Consider the following 12,815-nt stretch of genomic DNA (forward strand, 5'->3'; position numbering starts at 1 on the left):
AAGTCACATCTGACGCTCTTTGCAACCTCATGGACTGCAGCACACTAAGCTGCTCTCCCCCTCTACTGTCTCCCAGAGTTTGCTCAAACAACTGTTTCCCAGACTTTGCTATGACCCGTCCATGTTGAGTGGCCCTAATTGGCATGGCTCATAGCTTCATTGAGTTATGCAGGCCCCTTCCTTATGACAAGACTGTGATCCGTGAAAGGGCAAATGGCATTATTTCATTCTTTTTTATGGCGGAGTAGTATTCTATTGTATATATGTACATGTCTTCCTTATCCATTCATCTGTTGATGGACATTTAGGTTGTTTTCAGGTTTTGGCTATTGTGAACAGTGCTGCTGTGAACATAAAGGTGCATGCAGCTTTTGAATTAAATTTTTTTCTGGGCGTATTTCTGAGAGTGGGATTCCTGGATCATACGGCAGTTCTATTTTTAATTTTCTTCATGATTGGAGCTCCTGTGGGTCATGATTAATGGCTCTGCATAATCGGAATTTGCAAAATAAGTTTGTTAATAATTTATCTAACTTTTCTTCATCAATTCAGAAGAAAGATAGGGTTGTGAAGTATTTTAATGAAGTTGTAAGTTAACATTTTTGATCTTTGTTATTACCAAAGTTTTTTCGAGGACAGATTAAAAGATCACATCATGTTGCTGTTCAGTCGCTGAGTTTGAGTCTGACTCTTTTTGACTCCATAGACTGCAGCATGTCAGGCTTCCCTGTCCTTTACTATCTCCCAGAGTTTGCTCAGATTTGTGTCCATTGAGTCAGCAATGGTGTTTATTCAGATCATATTGTTTTAGTCAGTAACAATAGGCTGTCATTTTTGTCTTCGAAATATCTGTTAAAAACATTTTCTCAACTCTCCCCATAACTCCTGTCTTAATTTAGGTCTTCATCATCTCTCACTGATAGACTGATTCACTTTAGTACAGAGTTCAGTTCGGTCGCTCAGTCGTGGCCGACTCTTTGCAACCCCTTGAATCACAGCACGCCAGGCCTCCTTGTCCATCACTAACTCCTGGAATTCACCCAAACTCACGTCCATCGAATCAGTAATGCCATCCAGCGCCTGTCATCCCCTTCCATTCCTGCCCCCAATCCCTCCTAGCATCAGAGTCTTTTCCAGTGAGTCAACTCTTCGCATGAGGTGGCCAAAGTACTGGAGTTTCAGCTTTAGCATCATTCCTTCCAAAGAAATCCCAAGGCTGATCTCCTTTAGAATGGACTGGTTGAATCTCCTTGCAGTCCAAGGGACTCTCAAGAGTCTTCTCCAACACCACAGTTCAAAAGCATCAATTCTTCGGAGCTCAGCTTTCTTCACAGTCCAACTCTCACATCCACACATGACCATTGGAAAAACCATAGCCTTGACTAGACGGACCTTAGTCACCAAAGTAATGTCTCTGCTTTTGAATATACTATCTAGGTTGGTCATAACTTTTCTTCCAAGGAGTAAGCGTCTTTTAATTTCATGGCTGCAATCACCATCTGCAGTGATTTTGGAGCCCAAAGAAATAAAGTCTGACACTGTTTCCACTGTTTCCCCATCTATTTCCCATGAAGTGATGGCACCGGATGCCATGATCTTCGTTTTCTGAATGTTGAGCTTTAGGCCAACTTTTTCACTCTCCTCTTTCACTTTCATCAAGAGGCTTTTTAGTTCCTCTTCACTTTCTGGTGATGTCATCTGCATATCTGGATGCAATCAAAAATGATAGAATGACCTCTGTTCATTTCCAAGGCAAACCATTCAATATCACGGTAATCCAAGCCTATGATTCACTTAGTGAGCTAGTATCTGGGAATTGTCTTAATGCATTTGGGCTGCTATAATGAGAAACTTCATGTAGTTTATAAAAACATATATTTGTTTCTCTTAGTTATGGAGGCTGGGAAGTCCAAGATGGTGGCTCCAGCATGGTTTTATGTGATGACAGCCCACCTCCTGATTCAAAGCCAGTGACTTCTCATTGTTTCCTCACATGGTAGAAGGGATAGGAAGCTCTGTGGAGTCTCTTTCTTAAGAGCATTAATAGCATTTGGAAAGCCTTCATTTTCAGGATCTAAGCACCTCCCAAACGGCTCACTTCCTGATTTGGAGGGGTTAGGATTTTGCAGATGAATTCTGAAGGGGCACAAACATTCAGACCAAAGCAAGGAGCATCTGTTCAAAGCTAGGGATTAGTGATATACACCATCAATACTGTGTCTGCTTTTTTGGAATGTGTACTTTTTCTCTTGTTGCATTAAGCTCATATCTGTCTTTCAGTCCTCATCCTGGCCCCTTCTACACTGTCTTATGCACCATCTCTACCCAGTCTGTTTTTTAAAAATCCTTCAATGGTCTTCATTGTCCAAATATTAAATTCCAAATTCTTCATCATTTATAAGGCCTTCAAAATATTATTTCTCTGACAAACCCCTTGATGTTGAAGTACCTACCTTTTTCCAGATTTAGTCTTTGAAACCTATGTCTGTTAACACATTATTGACTGGAGACATATGGGCTTCCCTTGTGGCTCAGCTGGTAAAGAATCCGCCTGTAATGTGGGAGACCTGGGTTCGATCCCTGGGTTGGGAAGATCCCCTGGAGAAGGGAAAGGCTTCCCACTCCAGTATTCTGGCCTGGAGAATTCCATGGACTATCCTCGCAAAGAGTTGTACATAACTGAGCAAATTTCACTTTTACTTTCTTTAATATTGTGGCCCATAGGCATTAGTTTCTGAAAAACTGAATAACATGCTAAAACTTAGTTCAAAAATCACATCCTTTGTTGCCATCCTCTCTTCCTTTGGCTGGGGTAGATTGTCGTCTGAACATGGATAACACTGTATAAACTCTCCTGTAGTAGTCATGGTATCCTAAATATTATTCTTCCCTCATTTGACCATGAACAAATGAATAAAGCCTATAAAAAGAATTACTTTGAAGAGTGCAAAACTCTAACAATATCTAAAAGAATATATCTACTTCAGTCTTCCATCACATACTTATTAATCATTGTGTTTCCTTGGTGGATCAGTGGTAGAGAACCCACTTGCAATATAGGAAATGAGAGATGGGACTTTGACCCCTGGGTCAGGAAGATCCCCTGAAGAAGGGCATGGCTGCGCACTTTAGTATTCTTGCCTGTAAAATCCCATGGAAAGAGGAGCCTGTAGGGTTTGCAGTCCATAGAGTCACAAAAGAGTCAGATATGACTTAGTGACTAAGCAATAATGACAACAACTAGGACTGTGCATACTAGATAGTAAGTAATCAGTAAATGGGTTCTCTGGCATATAATTAATACATTGAGAATAAATTAAAATAATATTAATTTTCTGGTTAATTATTTAAATGAAGATGTTTTGTAAAGCCATTGGTTTAAATATTTCTTTAAAAGCTTTGTTTTTTTAAACCACAGGAAGGTTATCTCATTCTAACTCTTGCTTGAGAATGTCTGTCTAGTTTGCTTGTGTGATATGGAGCTTCTTTAATTAGTCCCAAACTCAAGTTATCATAGTCTTTCAAAAACTAACATTCACTCCAGTATGATTTCTACATATTCACTGGGCAGTTCATATAATTTTGGGTGATGAATCATAGGAAAGAAGGGTTGTAATATCATATCCTTCCCTTTTGGTTCTTATTTTTCTTGAAATTGTTCATGGACATAAGACTTTCATGGGTTTCATAGTGATTTTACAGTAACATTTTTAAGAAAGGTGTTCCTTTTTCTTTCTTTTTTTTTTAAACTAATTGCTCAAAGATATTTCTTTGGCCTTCCATCTCATGGTGTTGAGCTCTGTATTGAGAGCATAGATGTTACATAATAGGGTAAGAATGATAATCTCTTTGCTGATCAGTTTTATTTTCATACTGTGTGGATATATACTCCAGATGCAAAAGAGAGTAAAGTTAATCAAGCAAACAGTTGATTCCCCTGATTATAAAATATCTAGACTCAGAATTGAAAGCAAAGACACCGATTTTTGAAAGTGTAGGGTTTGTTTTTTTTTTTCAAAATGCATTCTTCTGAGATGAGGAAGGAAATAAGACTTCACTTCACTAAGAGCCAAGACTTCACTAAGAAAAAAATTGCAACTTTGGAGAACTAATAAGATGTTACACTCCAGATACAGCTGTGATGTAAAACATGAAGTTCAAGAACTTATCTGTATGGAAATCACACATTAGACTGGCTGGGATGTCATTATTCATAATATTTAACAAAAGGACACTGATGGAAGTTAGCTTTAAAGAACAATAGTGGAAACATCTCTAGGAATACTTGAAAGTATTTGTGAGCTGGAAAGAAAATGCTGATCTTTAAAATTCAAAACCTACTGTTAAGAAATACCACTTCTATCACAACTCAACACTCATGTTGTATGTTCACAGCATATATCCAGTAGACTATTTTTTCACTTGCAGGCTGCATATTAGAAGTTAAAGTGCCTTGGGATTCTATAGGCTGCATAAATAGACCATGGGAATGTAAACACCCAGACTGTATGACTACATACTTGGCAATTAATGTATCTTGTTTACATTCCATATTAACTAAGAAATTTTTGAAATAGCCTTTACTTTGCATATAATGTACCCATTAAAACCATGATTGTCAGACATAGTATCTGTGCTTGAAGTTAAATTGTGAAAGGCAATGGATGTGTGCTTTACCTTATTTTAGAGGGTATATCACAGACTTTTGACCAGAATTGGATAGCATATACTAAAAGCAAAAGGTTGGGTTTTTTTTCCTCATCCTTTACCTTGTGTGGGTTAAAAGCCACAAAGTTGAAATATAGTCTGCAAAGTATACTTCAAATATATATGAGAAGTCTGTGAGCAATGCCGAAACTTAATTGATATGCTGAGAAATATATAAAACATACAACCACTGGATTGAGAAAATGAAAATTAATATGTGAATGGTTTAGCTAACACTATGCTTTGCCCCCAGAACCTGGTGTTTATTATTGTGCACTTTAGTAGGAGACAGAAGCGGTATCAATTGGAAAAACATTTCTTAGTGAATTGAGAACTGTATGGCTTTCCAATTCCTAAGTGGGAAACCTGGTTCTTTGGTTTCTTTGTTCCTACTTAAGCAAGTCCCAAGCTATTTTAGCTGAACATTTTACATACTAATGGAGTCTAGGGAAGTGACTTTGGCAGCTGTTCATGGGATAATAATGAAATACACTATTTAATACTGCATGCTGCTGCTGTAAAATGTGGGGAGTATTTTATAGAGATCCTGGTGAGTAGAGCTGTATCCACTTTAAGTTTAGCAAGTGTGTGAAACTGAATGAGGAAGTTCTTTTTTCATATGAGACTAACTAGTACTCTTTTCTTACAGGTAAAGAAAACGTGCACAGAATCAGATGTTCCCGAACCCCAGAATTCCAGGTACAGTAAAACAGAGGCCAAGACTCCACTAAGAAAAATTGCAACTTTGGAGAACTCATACGATGTTATACTCCAGATACAACTGTGATGTAAAACATGGGGTTTAAGAACCTGTCTGTATGGAAATCATACATTAGACTGGCTGGGATGTCATTACTCCTGGTATTTAATAAAAGGACACTGATGGAAGTTAGCTTTAAAGAACAATAGTGGAAACATCTCTAGGAATACTTGAAAATATATTCCCATAGTATTTATTAAGTTCATCCTCAATTTTCTTTCTATTCTCTTCTTAGAATGTATTTACATCTGAAATTTTTTCCAGAAACTGAATATCTTTTAAATCTATGTTTACTGAAAATCTACCTTTTTTTTTTTTCAATCAAATGTTGCTAGATTTGAGAATGTCATCAAATTGGAACAACCAAAATTAACTTGGCATTCTTTTTGTGCTTAGTCACTTCATTCATGTCCAACTCCTTGCGACCCCGTCTATTCTTCTGTCCATTGGAATTCTCCAAGCAAGAATACTGGAGTGAGTTGCCATGCCCTTCTCCAGGAGATCTTCCCAACCCAGGGATCAAACCCAGGTCTCCCACAGTGCAGACGAATTCTTTACCACCTGAGCCACCAGGGAAGCCCAAAAATGCTGGAATGGGTAGTTTATCCTTTCTCTAGGGGATCTTCCTGACCTAGGAATTGAACTGCGGTCTCCTGTATTGGAGGCAGATTCTTTACCAGCTGAGCTATCAGGGAAGCCCTGATATTCTTTTTATGTTTATATAAAGCCTGAAGAAATGATGAATTAAAGTGATCAGACCATTACATACAGGACTTTGGCACCATTTAATTGTGCGTGGACCAGGTGCACAACAGACATTTTTAGGCCTATACATTTTCACTGTTTTTGTTTTAAAATCCAGGCCTCAATTTTAAAGGTCAGTAAAAGTGTTTTAAATACTATTACAATAGTAATCAGGTGGCGCTAGTGGTAAAGAATTCATCTGCCAGTGTTGGAGACACAAGAGATTCAGGTTTGATTCCTGGGTCAGGAAGATCGCCTGAAAGAGTGTGTGGCAACCCACTCCAGTAGTCTTGCTTGGAAAATTCCATGGACAGAGGAGCTTGGCAGGCTATATAGTCCATGGGGTCACAAAGAGTTGAATATGACTGAACACGTATACACACACACTCCCTTCATATAGTAATATTGGGTTGGCCAAAAGGTCTGTTCAGGTCTTTCATACTATCACAGAAAAACCTGAGCGAAATATTTGGCCAACCTAATATTAATGGCATAACTCAACTTATTGCATTAACAAATTTGTGTTTAATGATGAAATGGGTCTAGTTTATTTTGTCCTACTCACTCCAGCCTATGATGTATATAATGATTTTCTTGGTACAGTAAAACAATACAGATCTAGGTATAATGTTAATGACCACCGTATTTTCCTTTTAGAAAGTAAATATATACTATATACAGTCCATTTAAAATTTGAGTAAATCTTGTTCTTATGTAGTATGATATTCCTGTAGTTAATTCCTATATATATTAGGGATAGATAGTGAAATGATTGTATGTGTTTTTTTCTCTTGAATCATCAAAAGTATTACTATATGATATGGTATAGGATTTTTGACATTTGATCTTTGTCTTGCATGATTAGGTTATCAATACAGAACCAAATAGTTTTAGTTTATTGGAACATTAGAAAATGGGTGAACTATTAAATTTTTTCTTACAAAGTAGAGTAATTCCAGAGAAGGCAATGGCACCCACTCGGGTACTCTTGCCTGGAAAATCCCGTGGATGGAGGAGCCTGGTGGGCTGTAGTCCATGGGGTTGCTAAGAGTCAGACCCGACTGAGTGACTTGACTTTCACTTTTCATGCATTGGAGAAGGAAATGGCAACCCACTCCAGTGTTCTTGCCTGGAGAATCCCAGGGACGGGGGAGCCTGGTGGGTTGCCGTCTAGGGGGTTGCACAGAGTCGGACACGACTGAAGCGACTTAGCAGCAGCAGCAGCAGAGTAATTCCAGGACATATGGAGACAGGAAACTCAAGCTCTATTGCTTGTGGATGTTTCCTTCCTGACCATTTTGCTGACGTCTATGAAAAATCCACCTATGACTTGTTATTTAGCTAATTAGTTAGTCTTTGCAAGTTGCTGGTCTTGATGGGTAGTAGGGGAAACAGAACAACATAATTATTATTTTTATTAATACTGATATCATTTTTTTTAATTTTTGAGGCCACTCAAGAGTTTTGGACAAATAGTGCTGTACTTTAATAAATTTTAAAGAAGCAGAAAGTCACTAAACTGATTCAGTGTTTACAGTTTATATCAATAAGTTCAAGAAGAGGGAGTTCAGATTTCAATGTATTTAAACCTGGAACTAGATCATTCTCTTATCTAGGAAATCCCAGCCCATATAGCCTTAAAAATACAATTTTACATTTATGGTAAATAAGTTATGTTTAATAGATTATTTTAAATACATTTTATTATATCTTATTATACAATATATATTAATTGAAAAATATCTTGACTTCTTATAAACTACTATTTAGTTGCCATGGCTTAGCTGCTTATAAAAGTTTTCTAATCTGCAGTATATGGATCCTTTCTGTGTATGCATGTTCAGTTGTGCCTGGCTCTTTGTGACCCCCATGGGCTGTAGCCCACCAGACTCCTCTGTCCATAGGGTTTTTCCAGGCAAGAATATTGGAGTGGGTTGCCATTTCCTCCTCTAGAGAGTCTTCCTGACCCAGGGATCAAACCTGTGTCTCCTGCATTGGCAGGTGGATTCTTCACCACCACACCACCTAATGCAAATCAATTCCTAAAGGCAGTAAAGCTTAGTGATATAAAAAATAAACAAATAAAACAAATCTTATTTATAAAAACCCAAGATGGAAAGGCCTTCAATAAAACCTGGAATTGTTTATTGGTTCAGTGTTGCCCAAACATTTTAATAACATCTGGTCCTTTCTCCTAACTTCTGGTCCAAAAGACAACCTCCACAGCTTCACAGTGTCAAGGAACAAAAAGAGATGGCTATTCTTGGATTCTCTGTTTACTCACAGATGTTAGAGCTGGGAGTGCCATAATGGCATTATTTAGTGCAGTGACGGAACACCAAATAGAGAATAAGAAGAGCTAAAGAACATGGTGCACAGAAAGGATACAATCACTTGTGAACAGGCAACAAGTCAAGGGAGGCCAAAAATAGTATTCAGTATATGCATGTACTGAGGTTCAGTTTTTATGAACAACTGAAAAAAAAAAAACTACATGAAAATGCTTTTATTATAGACACTGGACAGCATTACTTTAGTGCATACATGTGTGGGTGCATTCTTTTTGCTTATTAAGAACCACAAACATTCATGTTCTCTCTCCCCCCAACTCTTTCCCTTCCCTGTGCGTGTGAGAGAGAGAGAAAGAGAGAGAGATTTAAGGCCTGGGGCTAAGTAATTCTATTCTAAACAAATCTAAAATAAAGAACTGAGCTCAAAATGAAATACTGTATCAGCACAAAATGCATGGGAGCTGGAGACCCACTGCCTTATAAAATGCTCCCTGTCTTGGAACCTAAAGCTAATATCATTCATTTATTTAGCTAGCTTTATAGTGTGTTGGTTTTGGATTTGAAAAGATTAGAATAAATGCAGATGGAAAGTGTTTTTACAGTAGGGAAGTAATTAAATTGGGCGTGGAGACTTTGTCAGGGAAATTCTTGGAGTGACATATGTGTATCAGCAAATTCTTTGTCTTGCTTGGCCTTAATTCCTCTTTTTGGAAAGAGACTCTTGAGCTGCCAATGTGCCTAGTAGATTAGTAAAAAGAGAGTTTACAAACCCATGCAGTATCAGGAAGGTAACATGTCTTCTTAGAAAGAACATTATGTATATATACTGGAAGTCAGATGTATTTGTTCAGTTTCATAATACTGTATTGAACTTGATGGTACATGGAAAGCAATAGAATGTGCTTCGTAGAAAAACTGACATTCCTTAAATGTACTTTTTTTTTTTCACTTTCCTCTGTGTCATAACAATGTTGAGAAAGTAGTGTTGTTGGCCTTTGTTCCTAAAACTCATGTTAACCTTAAAATGGGTATATGAGAAAACTAAAAGTTTTATTTCTCATGCTTTATCTTACCCTAAAATTAAGTCTTACTAGACCATTTAAAACAAAATCTGATGTGTCATTTTTATGTTGATTTTTTTCTATGTTCATGGTGACTTTTTTTTGCAGATTTGTGTCTTATATGAGCCATCCCTAAACATACATGGTTTTGTTTAATTTTAATGTAATAGATATCACCTAGGTGAGTGAAGTTAGAAGGTTCTATGAACTTCACCTGTTTTTTTTTAGCCCTTCTACCTTTCATTTGTCATGTGAGGTGAAATAATTTATTTCATTCTTGGCAAATATCTTAGAGTGCCTGTCTGTTAAAATAGTTCCCATAATACCCAAATGATACCTCTGTTGAACTTCTGTTTCTCTTCGCTTTTTCCTTTTTGGGCTCTTAACTAGTAGAGCATTTTCACCAAGAAGAGATCAAGAGCTCAGAAAGGAAATAAAACTCAAATCAGGCAGTTTTGTTATGTACTTGTTTTGTTAATGAAGGAATGCATGGAAATAAAAATTTTGGTGACATTGAGCTCTGAAGTGACTTCTAGGAATTATACCAGTTCTTTTCCTATTTTTGCTCTCATTGTGGCTACAGTATTGCCAGTAGATTATAGTAAAGAGATCTAAAGGAGAATATTCAAGTATATACATAGGAAGTACTTATGGTATGGATAGCTAAGATGATCGTTTTTGCACATGGTGAAAGACAAAAAACTCTATGTGTAATGGGGAGGGTTCCCTAGTCGATACCAACTACAACTATCAAGAGAAAGGCAGAACAACTCTCCAGCTTTCAACAAAGCTTTGGAATTAGTCTCAGTTTAATATCATAATATTTAAGTGAACCTCAGGAAGTTTAGTTATTCGATGTCTATGTTTTAAAAGCTTAAAAACGGCAACTAATTCATCTTATGTAAATAGTTATGATTTGACAATGTTATATTTAAAGGTATTAAGTTATACATGATTATTTTCTAGTAAAATAATTATTGCAATAATTCCAGAAGTCTGAAATGTTTATCTGTATATAATTGCCTGTCAAAAAAATTAAATGTCATAGTTTTTCATAGCAGTGAAAGCTGAGGGCTCCTTGCTGAAAACGCACATTGTATTTCACTGTGTCAAACTAGAGGGGCATCTAGCCTAATATTCTGTCTCCAAGAAACAGCAAAAATGATTAATACCAGGCTGCATTTCCTCAAATTTTCATAATGTAGTTCCAGTAAACTTAGATTCTTGCAGTAACACAACTAGCTGTATAGTTCATGGAATTATTTAACCACTTCTTGGACTTAGTTACATTATTGTCTATCTTCAGATCTTGAGATTCTATTCTTGATCATTTTTTGCTTTGCTTCCATTTCTTTTTTTCTTTTTTTTTTTCACGTACAATCTCTGTTGACAGCTCTTGATGCAGCCCACAATGTCTAGAATGCTCTGGCCACTTCCTGTTGCTCTGGTCTCAGTGTCCATCAGGCTTGCTCTGTCAGAAGGTCTACATCTACAGAAGCCAAGCTTCTCCTTCCAGAGGCTGGATCATTTCTTCCCTTCTTTGACTAGAACCCCCCGCCCCCAGCTTTGCTCACCTACTGAATTTCAACTCATCCTTCTGGTGTTTCTCTCTGTGCACTGCTTCTTTCTTGGCGAAGCCTTTGCTGGCCAGCCAGCTACCTCTGGTCCTGCTGTCATAGGGCCTCATGGCCTCATCTGCTTCTCCTTCGGAGCAGCCTCATTTGATTAATACCTGCTTCATGCACTACACTATAAACTCCACAAAATGAGGGATCATCTCTGCTTTCTTTCGCTCCCCATTGTAACATTAGGGTACAGTGCAGGGCCTGACGTATAGCAGATCTTCAACACATACCTGTTAAGTGAATGTGCTCAGTGCTTAGTCTTGTCTGACTCTGCAGCCTCATGGACTGTAACCCACCAGGCTCCTCTGTCCATGGGATTTCCCAAGCAAGAATATTGGAGGGGGCTGCTATTCCCCACTCCAGGGGATCTTCCCAACCCAGGGATTGAACCCTCATCTCTTGTGTCTCCTGCACTGGCAGGTGAATTTCTTTACCACTAGCACCCCCTGGATAACTTCCAAATATACACAATCAGCATGCAGTCTCTCCTAGGAGAGATACAAACTCCTAATGTAATTTTATTAGGGATTTCTCCCAGCCATCTCAAACTCCCTTTGAACAGAATCGTAATGTTTACTTTTCCTCCCCCAGCGTCTTTTCTGTCCAGTGATAATGCTTTCAGTTGTCCTGCCTCAGAACTTCAGAATAAGCCTTATTTCTTTCTTTCCTTTCCCAAACCCTATTGGTCATCAAACTGTGTATTGAAATTCACTTTTCCCTGCCCCTGCCCCTGCCCCTGCTCACAGCCACTAAGAAAGTTCAAGCTTCTGTCACCTCACTTCTGAACTAACACAACAAATCCTCTGTGCCTTCATTGGATATCAACCTTGCCTTTCTAGTCTGTGGGATTTTTGGACAAGCCTTTCTTAAATAATACACTTTCCATAGGGCATTAGTCATTAATCTGACAGACAGTATTTAGTAGATGTTCAGAGTATATATAGAAGCATGAACCAATAACCTTCAAAGTGAAGTTGTGGGCAAGACGTTAAAAATAAGGACATATACTATTCATGCCTATTCGCTATCCATAAGATATCAAGGATTACCTGGGCTACCTGTTACTCACTTTCCTTGTGCCCTTATTCTGGTGTGCTAGATATTCATTGATTCCACTTAATTTTCATCCTGTAGTTCCAGATTGACAGATGAGTACATGAAATTCCAGAAAAAAAAATATATATATATGCCAATTGCTTAGGTACCTTGATTTTCAGTCCCTTCTCCTGTCACCATTTCCTGCATAGACATTAGAGTAAAATATCCTATTTGTGTACTAGGCAGTTACCCGAGAGCATCTGTGTAGGACAGTACTTCCCTGCTCATCCTACAGTGAGCTCATTTCACTGAGGAATGGTTGAGAATGGTACACCAGAGTACAGCCTGAGTGCTGAACACTGTGGACTAAAGTGGTTAGGAAGAGTTGAATGGAAGATATAGGGCAACATCTAGGTATCAGAGGACAGATAAGATTCGAAGAAACGGGGGAAAGTGAAACCACAGTAAGGTTAAGAGTGAGGGAAAGAACTAGAAACTGAAATGAAAGATATCTTTTATGGACGGTTGGTGACTAGTCTTAATTTGATTTGTATGGAGAAATAGTTGATGAGATTGGAAAATAGGTAAA

General features: G+C 37.9%; 1 protein-coding gene across 39 annotated transcripts in view; it reads left to right on the forward strand.

Moving 5' to 3' along the window:
• EYA4 (EYA transcriptional coactivator and phosphatase 4) overlaps nucleotides 1–12,815 on the forward strand; it is a 365,637-nt gene that overhangs the window by 208,263 nt on the left and 144,559 nt on the right. For all 39 annotated transcript variants that reach the window (XM_060419658.1, XM_060419662.1, XM_060419659.1 and 36 more), the window contains one exon: nucleotides 5,357–5,406. In XM_060419658.1, the coding sequence (XP_060275641.1) occupies nucleotides 5,357–5,406 (50 nt within the window). The remainder of the gene's footprint in view (nucleotides 1–5,356; nucleotides 5,407–12,815) is intronic.

Source organism: Ovis aries, chromosome 8, assembly GCF_016772045.2.
Source record: "Ovis aries strain OAR_USU_Benz2616 breed Rambouillet chromosome 8, ARS-UI_Ramb_v3.0, whole genome shotgun sequence".
NCBI lineage: Eukaryota > Metazoa > Chordata > Mammalia > Artiodactyla > Bovidae > Ovis > Ovis aries.